The following is a 16557-nucleotide window of genomic DNA, read 5'->3' as shown; positions in this document are numbered from 1 at the left end:
TTTTGTCACTTCCAACCATTTTTTCTCTCTTCCAACCCATTCTCACCAATCTCCACCCTTTTTTGTCTCTTCCAATGCATTTTCACCAATTTCAACCCATTTTTGATGGTTCCAAGCCAATTCCATTCACTCACCACCAACTTTTGTGTTTTCCAACCCATTTTTGTGTTTTCCAACCCATTTTTACCAATTTCCCCCCATTTTTGACGGTCCCAATGCACCTCCATTCACTCACCACCAACTTTTGTCTTTTCCAACCCATTTTCAGCAATTTCAACCCATTTTTGTCTCTTCCAACCCATTTTTGATGGTTCCAACATAATTTCATTCACTCACCACCAATTTTTGCTGCTTCCAACCCATTTTTTCTCTCTTTCAACCCATTCTCACCAATTTCCACCCATTTTTGTCTCTTCCAACCCATTTCTACCAATTCCAACCCATTTTGATGGTTCCAAGCCAATTCCATTCACTCACCACCAACTTTTGTCACTTCCAACCCATTTTTGTCTTTTCCAACCCATTTTTGTCACTCCCAACCATTTTTTTCTCTCTTCCAACCCAATTTCACTAATTTCCACCCTTTTTTGATGGTTCCAACGTAATTCCATTCACTCACCACCAATTTTTGCTGCTTCCAACCCATTTTCACCAATTTTCACCCATTTTTGATGCTCCCAAGCCAATTCCATTCAATCACCACCATTTTTTGCCATTTTAAACCAATTTTGTCACTTCAAGCCCATTTTTGATGGTTCCATTGTAATTCCATTCGCTCACCACCAACTTTTGTCTTTTCCAACCCATTTTTGTCACTTCCAACCAGTTTTTCTCTCTTCCAACCCATTCTCACCAATTCCAACCCATTTTTGATGGTCCCAAGCCAACTCCATTCGCTCACCACCAATTTTTTCCTCTTTAAACCCATTTTTGCCACTTCCAACCCATTTTTGATGGTTCCAATGTAATTCCATTCACTCACCCCCAACTTTTGTCGCTTTCCCACCATTTTTTCTCTTTTCCAACCCATTCCCACCAATTCCCACCCATTTTTGTCTCTTCCAACCCATTTTCACCAATTCCAACCCATTTTTGATGGTTCCAAGCCGATTCCATTCACTCACCACCAACTTTTGTCTTTTCCAACCCATTTTTGTCACTTCCAACCCATTTTTGTCTTTTCCAACCCATTTTTGTCTTTTCCAACCCATTTTTGATGTTTCCAATCCAATTCCATTCACTCACCACCAACTTTTGTCACTTCCAACCCATTTTTTCTCTCTTCCAACCCATTCTCACCAATTTCCACCCATTTTTGATGGTTCCAAGCCAACTCCATTTTCTCACCACCAATTTTTGCCGCTTCAAACCCATTTTTGTCTCTTCCAACCCAATTTTGGTGGTCCCAAGCCAATTCCCTTCACTCACCACCAATTTTTGTCTCTTCCGACCCATTTTCAACAATTTCCACCCATTTTTGATGGTTCCAAGCCAACTCCATTTCCTCACCACCCATTTTTGTCACTTTAAACCAATTTTCACCAATTCCAACCCATTTTTGATGGTTCCAAGCCAATTCCATTCGTTCACCACCAACTTTTGTCACTTCCAACCATTTTTTCTCCTTTCCAACCCATTCTTACCAATTTCCACCCATTTTTGTCTCTTCCAACCCATTTCTACCAATTCCAACCCATTTTTGATGGTTCCAAACCAATTCCATTCACTCACCACCAATTTTTCTCTTTTCCAACCCATTTTCACCACCTCAGTGCCAGTTTTGATGGTTCCAAGCCAACTCTGTTTTCTCACCACCAACTTTCATTGCTTTAAACCAAATTTTCACCAATTTCCCCCCATTTTTGATGGTTGCAAACCAATTCCATTCACTCTTCACCAGCTTTTGCTGCTTTCCCACCAATTTTTGTCACTTCCAACCATTTTTCTCTCTTCCAACCCATTTCCACCAATTTCCACAAATTTTTGTCTTTTCCAACCCATTTTTCATGGTCCCAAGCCAACTGAATTTGCTCACCACCAAGTTTTGTTGCTTTAAACCCATTTTCACCAATTTCCACCCATTTTTGATGGTTCCAAGCCAATTCCATTCACTCACCCCCAACTTTTGTCACTTCCAACCCATTTTTTCTCTTTTCCAACCCATTTTCACCAATTCCAACCCATTTTTGTCTTTTTTAACCAATTCTCACCAATTCCAACCCATTTTTGATGGTTCCAAGGCAGTTCCATTTGCTCACCACCATTTTTTCTCTCTCCCAACCCATTTTTACCAATTTCAACCCATTTTTGATGGTTCCAACGTAATTTCATTTACTCACCACCGATTTTTGGTGCTTCCAACCCATTTTTTGATGTTTTAAGGCAATTCCATTCGCTCACCTCCAATTTTTCTCTTTTCCAACCCATTTTCACCACCTCAGCGCCATTTTTCATGGTCCCAAGCCAACTCAATTTGCTCACCACCAACTTTTGTTGCTTTAAACCAAATTTTCACCAATTTCCACCCATTTTTGATGGTTCCAAGCCAATTCCCTTCACTCACCACCAACTTTTGTCTCTTCCAACCCATTTTTACCAATTTCCACCCATTTTTGATGGTTCCAAGCCAATTTCATTCGCTCACCACCAATTTTTGTCCTTTCCAACCCATTTTTGTCACTTCCAGCCCATTTTTGTCTTTTCCAACCCATTTCCACCAATTTCCACCCATTTTTGATGCTTCCCAGGCCATTCCATTCGTTCACCACCAATTTTTGCCACTTTAAACCAATTTTTGGGACTTCCAACCCATTTTTGACGGTCCCAAGCCAACTCCATTTTCTCACCGCCAACTTTTGTCACTTCCAGCCCATTTTTGTCCTTTCCAACCCATTTTTGTCACTTCCAACCATTTTTTCTCTCTTCCAACCCATTCTCACCAATCTCCACCCATTTTTGTCACTTCCAACCCATTTTCACCAATTTCAACCCATTTTTGATGGTTCCAAGCCAATTCCATTCACTCACCACCAACTTTTGTGTTTTCCAACCCATTTTTGTTTTTTCCAACCCATTTTTACCAATTTCCCCCCATTTTTGACGGTCCCAATGCAACTCCATTCACTCACCACCAACTTTTGTCTTTTCCAACCCATTTTCAGCAATTTCCACCCATTTTTGTCTCTTCCAACCCATTTTTGATGGTTCCAACATAATTTCATTCACTCACCACCAATTTTTGGTGCTTCCAACCCATTTTTCTCTCTCCCAAACCATTCTCACCAATTCCAACCCATTTTTGTCTCTTCCAACCCATTTTCACCAATTCCAACCCATTTCTGATGGTTCCAGGCCAATTCCATTCGCTCACCACCAATTTTTGCCACTTCCAGCCCATTTTTGACGGTCCCCAGGCAGTTCCATCAGCTCAGCACCAATTTTTCTCTTTTCCAACCCATTTTCACCACCTCAGCGCCATTTTTCATGGTCCCAAGCCAACTCCGTTTTCTCACCGCCAATTTTTGTTGCTTTAAACCAATTTCACCAATTTCCACCCATTTTTGATGGTTCCAAGGCAACTCCATTCGCTCACCACCAACTTTTGTTGCTTTAAACCCATTTTTACCAGTTTCAACCCATTCCTGTCTTTTCCAACCCATTTTCACCACTTCAATTCCATTTTTGATGGTTCCAGGCCAATTCCATTCGCTCACCACCAACTTTTGTCACTTCCAACCCATTTTTGTCACTTCCAACCCATTTTTGATGTCTTAAGGCAATTCCGTTCACTCACCACCAACTTTTGTGTTTTCCAACCCATTTTTGTCTTTTCTAACCCATTTTTGATGGTTCCAATGGAATTTCATTTGCTCACCACCAATTTTCGGTGCTTCCAACACATTTTTCTCTCTTCCAACCCATTTTCACCAATTTCCACCCATTTTTGATGGTTCCAAGCCAACTCCACTCCCTCACCACCAATTTTTGTTGCTTTAAACCCATTTTTACCAATTTCCACCCATTTTGATGGTTCCAAGCAAATTCCATTCACTCACCACCAACTTTTGTCTCTTCCAACCCATTTTTGATGGTTCCAATGTAATTCCACTCCCTCACCACCCATTTTTGGTGCTTCCAACCCATTTTTGTCTTTTCCAACCCATTTTTGTCACTTCCAACCCATTTTTGATGGTTCCAAGCCAATTCCATTCGCTCACCACCATTTTTTCTCTCTCCAACCCATTTCACCAATTTCCACCCATTTTTTCTCCTTTCCCAACCGATTCCCACCAATTTCCACCCATTTTTGTCACTTCCAACCCATTTTGATGGTTCCAAGGCAGTTCCATTCGCTCTCCCACCAACTTTTCTCTTTTCCAACCCATTCCCACCCATTTCCACCCATTTTTTCCCCCTCTCCCAACCGATTTCCACCAATTTCCACCCATTTTTGTCTTTTCCAACCCATTTTCACCAATTCCAACTCATTTTTGATGGCCCCAAGCCAATTCCATTCAATCACCACCATTTTTTGCCATTTTAAACCATTTTTGTCACTTCCAACCCATTTTTTCTCTCTTCCAACCCATTTTCACCAATTTCCACCCATTTTTGATGGTCCCAAGCCAATTCCATTCACTCACCACCAACTTTTGTCTTTTCCAACCCATTTTTGTCACTTCCAACCCACTTTTGATGGTTCCAACATAATTTCATTCCCTCACCACCAATTTTTGCTGCTTCCAACCCATTTTCACCAATTTCCACCCATTTTTGATGGTCCCAAGCCAACTCCATTTACTCACCACCAATTTTTCTCAATTCCAACCCATCCTCACCAATTTCCACCCATTTTTTTCTCCTTTCCCAACCCATTTCCACCCCATTTTTTTCCCCTCTCCCAACCCACTCTCAACCACGTCAACTCCGCTTCCTTAATGCTTCCGCCGCCTTCCCGGCCGCGTGCGACGCCATCAACACCGACAACGCCGACACCGCTAAAACTCTTCATCATCACCATTATCATCATCATCACCATCATCATCCTCTTTCCACCCTCACCCTCCCCCAAAAAAAACCCCAAAAAAACCCAAAAAAAAAACACCCCAAAACCCCACCCTCCAGTCCCATCTCCCCGGGGGAGAAAAAGCCAAAGTCAGGCGGGCGCTTTATTTTTGGATCTGGAATATAAAAAGGCGCAGGTTGATGTTCTTGGCCGCCAGCAGTTTGTTGCACTCCACCGAGTCGACGATGGGCAGCGCCATGTAGTCGGTCTCGTTGCTCTCGTTGCTGAAGACGAAGTGGTAGATGACGGGGCGGATCTTGACCGTAGGGCCCCTCGAGGAGCAGGAAGGAGCACTCCATGGGCGAGTTGACCTTGCTCTTGAGGATCAGCTGGAAGCTCAGCGTGCGCTTGCACGAGAGGTTGGGGTTGCGCTCCGAGTCGTTGACGCGCGCCTTCAGCACCCAGGTCTGGTTGAGCACGGTGAGGCGCGGCGTCTCGTAGTAGAGGCGCGTGATGAAGTCGTCGGTGCGGTACGGGCGGAACTGGACCTCTGCATGGGGGGGGGAAAAATTGGGAAAATTGGGAAAAAAATCGAGGAAAAATCAGGGAAAAATCGTGAAAAAAATTGAGAAAAATTGTGGAATAATTGAGGAAAAATCAGGGGAAAATCAGGAAAAAAATCGGGAAAAAATTGGGGGAAAATCGGGAAAAAATCGGGGAAAAATCAGGGAAAAATCGGGGAAAAATTGGCAAAAAAATTGCGGGAAAATCGGGGAAAAATAGGGAAAAAATTGGGGGGAAATTGGGGGAAAATTGGGGGAAAAATTGGGGGAAAATGGGGGGAAAAATCGGGAAAAAATAGGGAAAAATAGGGAAAAAATTGGGGGAAAAATTGGGGGAAAATTGGGGGAAAAATTGGGGGAAAATTGGGAGAAAAATTGGGGGAAATTGGGAAAAAATTGGGGGAAATTGGGAAAAAATTGGGGGGAAATTGGGGGGAAATTGGGGGAAATTGGGGGAAAATCGGGAAAAAATTGAGAAAAAATTGTGGAATAATTGGGGGAAATTGGGGGAAAATTGGGGGAAAATTGGGGGAAAAATAGGGGAAAAATTGGAAAAAAATTGGGGGAAAATCGGGGGAAAATTTGGGGGAAAATTGGGAGGAAATTGGGGGGAAATCAGGGGGAAATTGGGGGAAAATTGGGGGAATTATGGGGAAAAATTGGGGGAAAATTGGGGGAAAATTGGGGGGAAATTGGGGGAAAATTGGAGGAAAATTGGGGGGAAATTGGGGGGAAAATCGGGGAAAAATAGGGAAAAAATTGGGGGGAAATTGGGGGAAAATCGGGGGAAAATTGGGGGAAAATAGGGGAAAATATTGGGGAAAAATTGGGGAAAATTTGGGAAAAAATTGGGGAAAAATTGGAAAAAAAATTGGGGGAAAATTGGGGAAAAATCAGGGGAAAATTGGGGGAAAAATCGAGGAAAAATTGGGGAAAAATCAGGGAAAAATTGGGGAAAAATCGGGGGAAAATTGGGGAAAAATCAGGGGAAAATTGGGGGAAAAATCGAGGAAAAATCAGGGAAAAATCGGGAAAAAAATTGAGAAAAATTCTGGAATAATTGAGGAAAAATCAGGAAAAATCAGGGGAAAATCAGGAAAAAAAATCAGGGAAAAATTGGCAAAAAAATTGGGGGAAAATCGGGGAAAAATCGGGGAAAAATTGGGGAAAAATTGGCAAAAAAATTGCGGGAAAATCGGGGAAAAATAGGGAGAAAATTGGGGGAAAAAATCAAGGAAAAATTGGGGAAAAAATCAGGGAAAAATTGGGGAAAAATCGGGGGAAAATTGGGGAAAAATCAGGGGAAAATTGGGGGAAAAATTGGGGGAAAAATTGGGGGAAAATCGTGAAAATTGGGAAAAAAATTGGGGAAAATCGGGGGAAAATTGGGGAAAAATTGGGGGAAATTGGGGAAAAATCAGGGGAAAAATTCGGGGAAAAATCGGGGAAAAAATCGGGGAAAAATCGGGAAAAATTTGGGAAAAAAACGGGGAAAAATCGGGGAAAAATTGGGGAAAAAACGGGGGAAAATCAGGGCAAAATCGGAAAAAAATCGGGGAAAAATCAGGAAAAAATAGGGAAAAATAGGGAAAAAATAGGGAAAAAATTGGGGGAAATTTGGGGAAAATTGGGGGAAAAATTGGGGGAAAATTGGAGAGAAAAATTGGGGGAAATTGGGAAAAAATTGGGGGAAAATTGGGGGGAAATTGGGGGAAAATTGGAAAAAAATTGGGGGAAATTGGGGAAAAATTGGGGAAAAATTGGGGGAAAAATGGGAAAAAATTGGGGGAAAATTCGGGGAAAATTAGGGGAAAATTGGGGGAAAAGCGGGGGAAAATTGGGGGAAAATAGGGAAAAAATTGGGGGAAATTGGGGAGAAATTGGGGGAAATTGGGGGAAAATTGGGAAAAAATTGGGGGAAAATTTGGGGAAAATTGGGGAAAAATCGGAAAAAAAATGGGGGAAAATCGGGGAAAAATTGGGGAAAAATCGGGGAAAATCGGGGAAAAATTGGGGGAAAATTGGGGGTAAATCAGGGGAAAATCAGGAAAAAAATCGGGAAAAAATTGGGGGAAAATCGGGGAAAAATCGGCAAAAAAATTGGGGGAAAATTGGGGAAAATCGAGGAAAAATGGGGAAAAAATTTGGGAAAAATTGGGGAAAATTGGGGAAAAATCGGAGGAAAATCGGGAAAAAATTTGAGAAAAAATTGTGGAATAATTGGGGAAAATCAGGAAAAATCAGGGGAAAATCGGGAAAAAAATCACGAAAAAATTGGGGGAAAATCGGGAAAAAATTGGGGGAAAATCGGGGAAAAATCGGGGAAAAATCAGGGGAAAAAATCGAGGAAAAATTGGGGAAAAATCGGGGAAAAAATCGGGGGAAAATCAGGGAAAAATTGGGGAACATTGGGGAAAAATTGGGGAAAAATCAGGGGAAAAAATTGGGGAAAAATTGGGGGAAAATTGGGGAAAAAAATTGGGAAAAAATTGGGGAAAAATCAGGGAAAAATTGGGGGAAAATTGGGAAAAAATCAAGGAAAAATCAAGGAAAAATTGGCAAAATAATCGGGGAAAAATTGGGAAAAAAATCGGGAAAAATTGGGGAAAAATCGGGAAAAAATCGGGGAAAATTGGGGAAAAATCGGGAAAAAATCGGGGAAAAATAGGGAAAAAATCAGGAAAAAATCAGGAAAAATCGAGGAAAAAATCGGGAAAAAATTGAAGAAAAATCGGGGAAAAATTGGGGGAAAATCGGGGAAAAATCGGGGAAAAAATCGGGGAAAAATCGGGGAAAAATTGAGGAAAATTTGGGGAAAAATCGGGGGGAAATCAGGGAAAAATCGGGAAAAAAATCAGGAAAAAATTGGGGAAAAAATCGGGAAAAATTGGGGAAAAATCTGGGGAAAATTGGGGGAAAATCGGGAAAAAATCGGGGAAAAATTGGGGAAAAATCGGGGGAAAATTGGGAAAAAAATCGGAGAAAAATTGGGGGAAAATTTGGGAAAATTTTGGGAAAAATTGGGGAAAAATCGGGGAAAAAATCGGGGGAAAATCAGGGAAAAATTGGGGAACATTGGGGAAAAATTGGGGAAAAATCAGGGGAAAAAATTGGGGAAAAATTGGGGGAAAATTGGGGAAAAAAATTGGGAAAAAATTGGGGAAAAATCAGGGAAAAATTGGGGGAAAATTGGGAAAAAATCAAGGAAAAATCAAGGAAAAATTGGCAAAATAATCGGGGAAAAATCTGGAAAAAAATCGGGAAAAAATTGGGGAAAAAATGGGGAAAAATTGGGGAAAAAATCGGGGAAAATTCGGGAAAAATCAGGGAAAAATCAGGGAAAAATTGTCAAAAAAATCGGGGAAAAATCGGGAAAAAATCGGGGGAAAATGGCGAAAAAATCGGGGGAAAATTGGGAAAAAATCAGGGAAAAATCGGGTAAAAACAGGGAAAAATGTGGGAAAAATCAGGGGAAAAATCCGGAAAAAAATCGGGAAAAAAATTGGGAAAAAATTGAAGAAAAATTGGGGAAAAATTGGGAAAAAAACAGGGAAAAATCGGGGAAAAATCAGGGGAAAATTGGGAAAAAATCGGGGAAAAATCGGGAAAAAATTGGGGAAAAATCGAGGAAAAAAATCGGGGGAAAATTGGGGAAAAAAAACGGGGAAAAATTGGGAAAAAATTGGGGAAAATTGGGAAAAAATTGGGGAAAAACTGGGAAAAATCGGGGAAAAATCGGGGAAAAATCGGGAAAAATTTGGGAAAAAAACAGGGAAAAATCGGGGAAAAATCAGGGGAAAATTGGGAAAAAATCGGGGAAAAATTGGGAAAAAATTGGGGAAAAAATCGGGGGAAAATTGGGAAAAAATTGGGGAAAAATCGGGGAAAAATTGGGGGGGTCAGGGAGGGGTCAGGGAGGGGTCAGGGGGGGTCAGGGAGGGGTCAGGAGGGGTCAGGAGGGGTCAGGAGGGGTCAGGGGGGGTCAGGGGGGGTCAGGAGGGGTCAGGGAGGGGTCATGGAGGGGTCAGGGAGGGGTCAGGGAGGTCAGGGGGGGTCAGGGAGGGGTCAGGGAGGGGTCAGGAGGGGTCAGGGGGGGTCAGGGAGGGTCAGGGAGGGGTCAGGGAGGGGTCAGGAGGGGTCAGGAGGGGTCAGGGAGGGGTCAGGGGGGTCAGGAGGGGTCAGGGAGGGGTCAGGGAGGGGTCAGGAGGGGTCAGGAGGGGTCAGGAGGGGTCAGGGAGGGGTCAGGGAGGGGTCAGGAGGGGTCAGGGAGGGGTCAGGGAGGCGTCAGGGAGGGGTCAGGGAGGGGTCAGGGAGGGGTCAGGAGGGGTCAGGGAGGGGTCAGGAGGGGTCAGGGGGGGTCAGGGAGGGGTCAGGGTGAGGTCAGGGAGGGGTCAGGGTGAGGTCAGGGGGGGTCAGGGAGGGGTCAGGGAGGGGTCAGGGAGGGGTCAGGAGGGGTCAGGAGGGGTCAGGGTGGGGTCAGGGGGGGTCAGGGAAAGGTCAGAGGGGGAGGGGAAGGGTCCAGGAGGGGTCACCGGGGGCTACAGGGATTCCTCAGGGTCCCACAAAATTCCCAAAATTCTGATCAGATCCTAAAGGGATTCATTGTTATCCCACAAAATTCCCAAAATTCTGATCAGATCCTAAAGGGATTCACCAGGATCCTAAAAAATTCCTGGAATCATCACCAGGATCCCACAAAATTCTCAAAATTCTGATGAGATCCCAAAAGGAAACTTCAGGATCCTACAAAATTCATGGAATTATCAATGGATACTAAAAGGATTCACCAGGATCCTACAAAATTTTCCAAAATTCTCAGCAGATCCCACAAAATTCCCCAAATGATCCCAGGTTTCCAAGTGGCCTCACCAGGTTCCCACAAAATTCCTGGGTTTTTCATTGGATGCTACAAGAATTGCTCAGGATCCTACAAAAATTCCCAAAAGTTTCCAAGGGGCTTCACCAGAATCCCACAAAATTCCCAAATTTCTCAGCAGATCCCACAAAATTCCCCAAATGATCCCAGGTTTCCAAGGGGCTTCACCGGGATCCTACAAAATTCCCGGAATTCTGATCAGATCCCAAAGGGATTCACCAGGATCCCACAAAATTCCTGAATTTCTGATCAGATCCTAAAAGGAACCACCAGGATCCCACAAAATTCCCAAAATTCTGATCAGATCCTACAAGGATTCCCCAGGATCCCACAAAATTCCCGGAATTTTCATGGGATGCTCCAAGAATTGCTCAGGGTCCTACAAAAATTCCCCAAATGATCCCAGGTTTCCAAAGGGCCTCACCAGGATCCCACAAAATTCCCAAAATTATCAATGGATCCTAAAAGGATTCCCCAGGATCCCACAGAATTCCCAAAATTATCAATGGATCCTAAAAGGATTCCCCAGGATCCCACAGAATTCCCGAAGTTCTCACCAGATCCTAAAAGGAACCACCAGGATCCTACAAAATTCCCAAATTCCTCCTCAGATCCTAAAAGGATTCCCCAGGATCCTAAAAAATTCCTGGAATCATCACCAGATCCTACAAAATTCCCAAAATTCCTCCTCAGATCCTAAAAGGATTCCCCAGGATCCTAAAAAATTCCTGGAATCATCACCAGATCCTACAAAATTCCCAAAATTCTGATCAGATCCCAGAAGGATTCACCAGGATCCCACAAAATTCCTGGAATTCTCACCATGATCCTAAAGGGATTTACCGGGATCCCACAAAATCCCTGGAATCATCACCAGGATCCTAAAAGGATTCACCAGGATCCTACAAAATTCCCACAATGACCCCAGGTTTCCAAGGGGCTTCACCGGGATCCCACAAAATTCCCAAAATGATCCCAGGTTTCCAAGTGGTTCCACCAGGATCCTACAAAATTCCTGGAATTCTCACCATGATCCTAAAAGGATTCACCAGGATCCTACAAAATTCCCAAAATTCTCCTCAGATCCCACAAAATTCCCAAAACGATCCCAAGTTTCCAAGGGGCCTCACCAGGATCCTACAAAATTCCCAAATTTCTGATCAGATCCCAAAAGGAATCTTCAGGATCCTACAAAATTCCTGGAATTATCACCATGATCCTAAAGGGATTCACCGGGATCCCACAAAATTCCCAAAATTCTGATCAGATCCTAAAAAGCTCCCCAAATTATCAATGGATCCTAAAGGGATTCATTGGGATCCCACAAAATTCCCAAATTTCCTCCCCCAAGCCCAAACTCTCCTGGAATTGCAGGAGAAATCCCAAAATTTCCTTTGCACGGCAGAAAAAAACGGGGAAAAATTTGGGGGAAACGGTGGAAAATCCATGGAACCTTCTGGGAACCATGGAGAACCCTTGGAGAACCCATGGAACCTTCTGGGAACCTTCTGAGAACCCTTGGAGAACCCATGGAACCTTCTGGAAACCATGGGAAACCTTCTGAGAACCCCATAGAACCTTCTGGAAACTCTAGAAGAACCCATGGAACCTTCTGGAAACCACGGAAAACCCTTGGACAACCCCATGAAACCTCCTGAGAACCCTTGGAGACCCCTTGGAGACCCCATAGGACCTTCTGGAAACCTTCTGAGAACATTGGAGAACCCATAGAACCTTCTGGAAACCCTTTGAGGACTCCATAGAACCTTCTGGAAACCATGGGAAACCCTTGAGGAACTCCATAGAACGTTCTAGGAACCATGGAGAACCCATAGAACCTTCTGGAAATCATGGAGAACTTTGAAGGAACTCCATAAAACCATCTGGGAACCTTCTGAGATCCCTTGGAGAACCCATGGAACCTTCTGGAAACCATGGAGAACCCTTGAGGAACTCCATAGAACCTTCTGGAAACCATGGAGAACCCTTGAGGAACTCCATAGAACCTTCCAGAAACCCTTGGAGAACCCATAGAACCTTCTGGAAACCAAGGAGAACCCTTGAGGAACTTCACAGAACCTTCTGGAAACCTTCTGGGAACCCTTGGAGAACCCATGGAACCTTCTGAAAATCATGGGGAACCCTTGGACAACCACTAAAAACCTTCTGAGAACCCTTGGAGACCCCATGGAACCTTCTGGAAACCATGGGAAACGCTTGAGGAACTCCATAGAACCTTCTGGAAACCTTCTGAATACCCTTGGAGAACCCATGGAACCTTCTGGAAACCATGGAGAACCCTTGGAAACCTCCATAGGACCTTCTGGAAACCATGGGTAACACTTGAGGAACCCCATAGAACCTTCTGGGAACCTTCTGAGACCCCTTGGAGACCCCATAGGACCTTCTGGAAAAACCCCAAACCGCATGGAACTGGGTGGACCGGTGGTGGTCCTCCATAGCGGTGTAGCCGATCTTCTCGAAGCTGAGCAGGCTGAAGATGCTGTTGTAGAGCTGCATCTCCTGGGAACCATGGAGAACCCTTGGACAACCACTAAAAACCTTCTGGGAACCTTCTGGGAACCCTTGGAGAACCCATGGAACCTTCTGGAAACCATGGGAAAGCCCTGGGGAACTCCATAGAACCTTCTGGAAACCATGGAAAACCCTTGAGGAACTCCATAAAACCTCCTGGGAACCTTCTGAGAACCCTTGGAGAACCTATAGGACCTTCTAGGAACCTTCTGGAAACCACGCAAAACCCTTGGACAACCCCATAAAACCTCCTGAGAACCCTTGGAGAACCCTTGGAGACCCCATAGGACCTTCTAGAAAGCCCCAAACCGCATGGAACTGGGTGGAATTTGGTGGGACCGGTGGTGGTCCTCCATAGCGGTGTAGCCGATCTTCTCGAAGCTGAGCAGGCTGAAGATGCTGTTGTAGAGCTGCATCTCCTGGGAACCATGGAGAGCCCTTGAGGGACTCCAGGGAACCTTCTGGAAACCATGGGGAACCCTTGGACAACCACTAAAAACCTTCTGAGAACCCTTGGAGAACCCATAGAACCTTCTGGAAACCATGGAGAACCCTTTGAGGAACTCCAGAGAACCTTCTGGGAACTTTGTGAGACCCCTTGGAGAACCCATAGGACCTTCTAAGAACCATGGAGAACCCATAGAACCTTCTGGAAACCATGGAGAACCCTTTGAGGACTCCATAAAACCATCTGGGAACCTTCTGAGAACCCTTGGAGACCCCATAGAACCTTCTGGAAATCATGGGAAACCTTTGAAGAACCCCATAGGACCTTCTGGAAACCATGGAGAACCCTTGAGGAACTCCACAGAACCTTCTGGGAACTTTGTGAGAACCCTTGGAGAACCCACAGAACCTTCTGGAAACCTTCTGGGAACCATAGAGAACTCATTGGAGAACCCATAGGACCTTCTGGAAACCATGGAGAACCCTTGAGGAACTCCATAAAACCATCTGGGAACCTTCTGAGAACCCTTGGAGAACCCATAGGACCTTCTGGAAACCATTCGAAACCCTTGGAGAACCCATAAGAACCTTCTGGAAACCATGGAGAACCCTTTGAGGACTCCATAAAACCATCTGGGAACCTTCTGAGAACCCTTGGAGACCCCATAGAACCTTCTGGAAATCATGGGAAACCTTTGAAGAACCCCATAGGACCTTCTGGAAACCATGGGAAGCACTTGAGGAACTCCATAAAACCTTCTAGGAACCTTCTGGAAACCCTTGGAGACCCCATAGAACCTTCTGGAAACCATGGAGAACCCTTTGAGGACTCCATAAAACCATCTAGGAACCTTCTGAGAACCCTTGGAGACCCCATAGGAACTTCTGGAAACCATGGAGAACCCTTGGAGAACCCATAGAACCTTCTGGAAACCATGGGAAACACTTGAGGAACTCCATAGGACCTTCTGGAAACCATGGAGAACCCTTTGAGGACTCCATAAAACCTTCTGGGAACCTTCTGAGAACCCTTGGAGACCCCTTGGAGGACCCATAAAACCTTCTGGAAACCATGGAAAACCCCTGGGGAACTCCATAAAACCTCCCGAGAACCCTTGGAGACCCCATAGGACCTTCTGGAAACCATGGGAAACTCTTTGAGGACTCCATAAAACCATCTGGGAACCTTCTGAGAACCCTTGGAGAACCCATAGAACCTTCTGGAAACCATGAGGAACCCTTGAGGAACTCCATAAAACTTCCTAGGAACCTTCTGAGCCCCCTTAGAGAACCCATAGAGACCTTCTGGAAACCATTGAAAACCCTTGGACAACTCCATAAAACCTTCTGGAAACCCTTGGAGAACCCTTGGAGAACCCTTGGAACCTTCTGGAAACCATGGAGAACCCTTGAGGAACTCCATAGAACCTTCTGGAAACCTTCTGGGAACCCTTTGAGGACTCCATAAAACCTTCTGAGAATTCTTGGAGAACCCTTGGAGAACCCATAGAACCTTCTGGGAACCACGGAAAACCCTTGGACAACCACTAAAAACCTTCTGGAAACCTTCTGAGAACCCTTGGAGAACCCTTGGAGAACCCATAGAACCTTCTGGAAACCATGGAGAATCCTTGGCTAACTCATAGGACCTTCTGGGAACCTTCTGAGAACCCTTGGAGAACTCCATAGAACCATCTGGGAACCTTCTGGGACCCCTTGGAGAACCCATAGGACCTTCTGGAAACCATGGGAAACGCTTGAGGAACTCCACAGAACCTTCTGGAAACCATGGAGAACCCTTGAGAAACTCCATAAAACCTTCTGAGAACCTTCTGAGACCCCTTGGAGACCCCATAGAACCTTCCTGGAGATCATGGAGAACCCTTGGAGAACCTCCTAAAACCTTCTGGAAACCATGGGGAACCCTTGAGGAACCCCATAAAACCTCCTGGGAACCTTCTGAGAACCCTTGGAGAACCCATAGAACCTTCTGGAAACCATGGAAAACCCTTGGACAACCCCATAAAACCTCCTGAGAACCCTTGGAGACCCCTTGGAGAACCCATAGAACCTTCTAGGAACCCTTTGAGGACTCCATAAAACCATCTGGGAACCTTCTGAGAACCCTTGGAGAACCCATAGAACCTTCTGGAAACCATGGAGAACCCTTTGAGGACTCCATAAAACCTTCTGGGAACCTTCTGAGAACCCTTGAAGACCCCATAGGACCTTCTGGAAACCATGGGAAACCTTTGAAGAACTCCATAGAACCTTCTGGAAACCATGGAGAACCCTTGGAGAACTCCATAGGACCTTCAGAGAATCCTTGGAGAACCTATAGAACCTTCTGGAAACCATGGGAAATGCTTGAGGAACTCCATAGAACCTTCTCAGAATCTTCTGAGATCCCTTGGAGAACCCATAGAACCTTCTAGGAACCTTCTGAAAACCATCGAGAACGCTTGAGGAACTCCATAGAACCTTCTGGAAACCATGGAGAACCCTTTGAGGACTCCATAGAACCTTCTGGGAACCATGGGAGAACCTTTGAGGAACTTCATGAAACCTTCTGAGAACCCTTGGAGACCCCTTGGAGACCCCATAGGACCTTCTGGAAACCATGGGAAAGCTTTGAAGAACTCCATAGAACCTTCTGGAGATCATGGAGAACCCTTGGAGAACCTCCTAAAACCTTCTGGAAACCATCGAGAACGCTTGAGAAACTCCATAGAACCTTCTGGGAACTTTGTGAGAACCCTTGGAGAACCCACAGAACCTTCTGGAAACCATGGAAATCCCTGGGACAACCACTAAAAACCTTCTGAGAACCTTTGCAGAACCCTTAGAGAAACCAGAGAACCTTCTGGAAACCATGGAGAACCCTTGGAGAACCCCATGGGACCTTCTGAAAACCATCGAGAACCCTTGAGGAACTCCATAGAACCTTCTGGGAACCTTCTGAGAACCCTTGGAGAACCCATAGAACCTTGTGAGAACCCTTGCAGAACCCATAGAACCTACTAGGAACCATGGGAAATGCTCGAGGAACTCCATAGAACCTTCTGGGAACCTTCTGAGAACCCTTGGAGAACCCATAGGACCTTCTGGAAACCATGGGAAACCCCTGAGGA

The 16557-nt window shown here is 44.8% G+C and overlaps 1 protein-coding gene across 1 annotated transcript in view; it reads right to left on the bottom strand.

Moving 5' to 3' along the window:
- Positions 1 to 5155: 5155 nt before the first annotated feature.
- ZFTRAF1 (zinc finger TRAF-type containing 1) overlaps positions 5156 to 16557 on the bottom strand; it is a 41047-nt gene continuing 29645 nt past the window's right edge. The window contains 2 exon segments of the mRNA XM_071419114.1: positions 5156 to 5328; positions 5330 to 5555. Coding sequence (XP_071275215.1) covers positions 5169 to 5328; positions 5330 to 5555 — 386 coding nt within the window. The 3' untranslated portion in view covers positions 5156 to 5168.

The sequence above is a fragment of the Agelaius tricolor genome, unplaced genomic scaffold, assembly GCF_023055355.1.
Source record: "Agelaius tricolor isolate 1412-34295 unplaced genomic scaffold, bAgeTri1.0.p SCAF_100, whole genome shotgun sequence".
Taxonomy (NCBI): domain Eukaryota; kingdom Metazoa; phylum Chordata; class Aves; order Passeriformes; family Icteridae; genus Agelaius; species Agelaius tricolor.
Note: the sequence above shows the minus strand (reverse complement) of the source record. Positions and strands in the feature narration are given on the sequence as shown.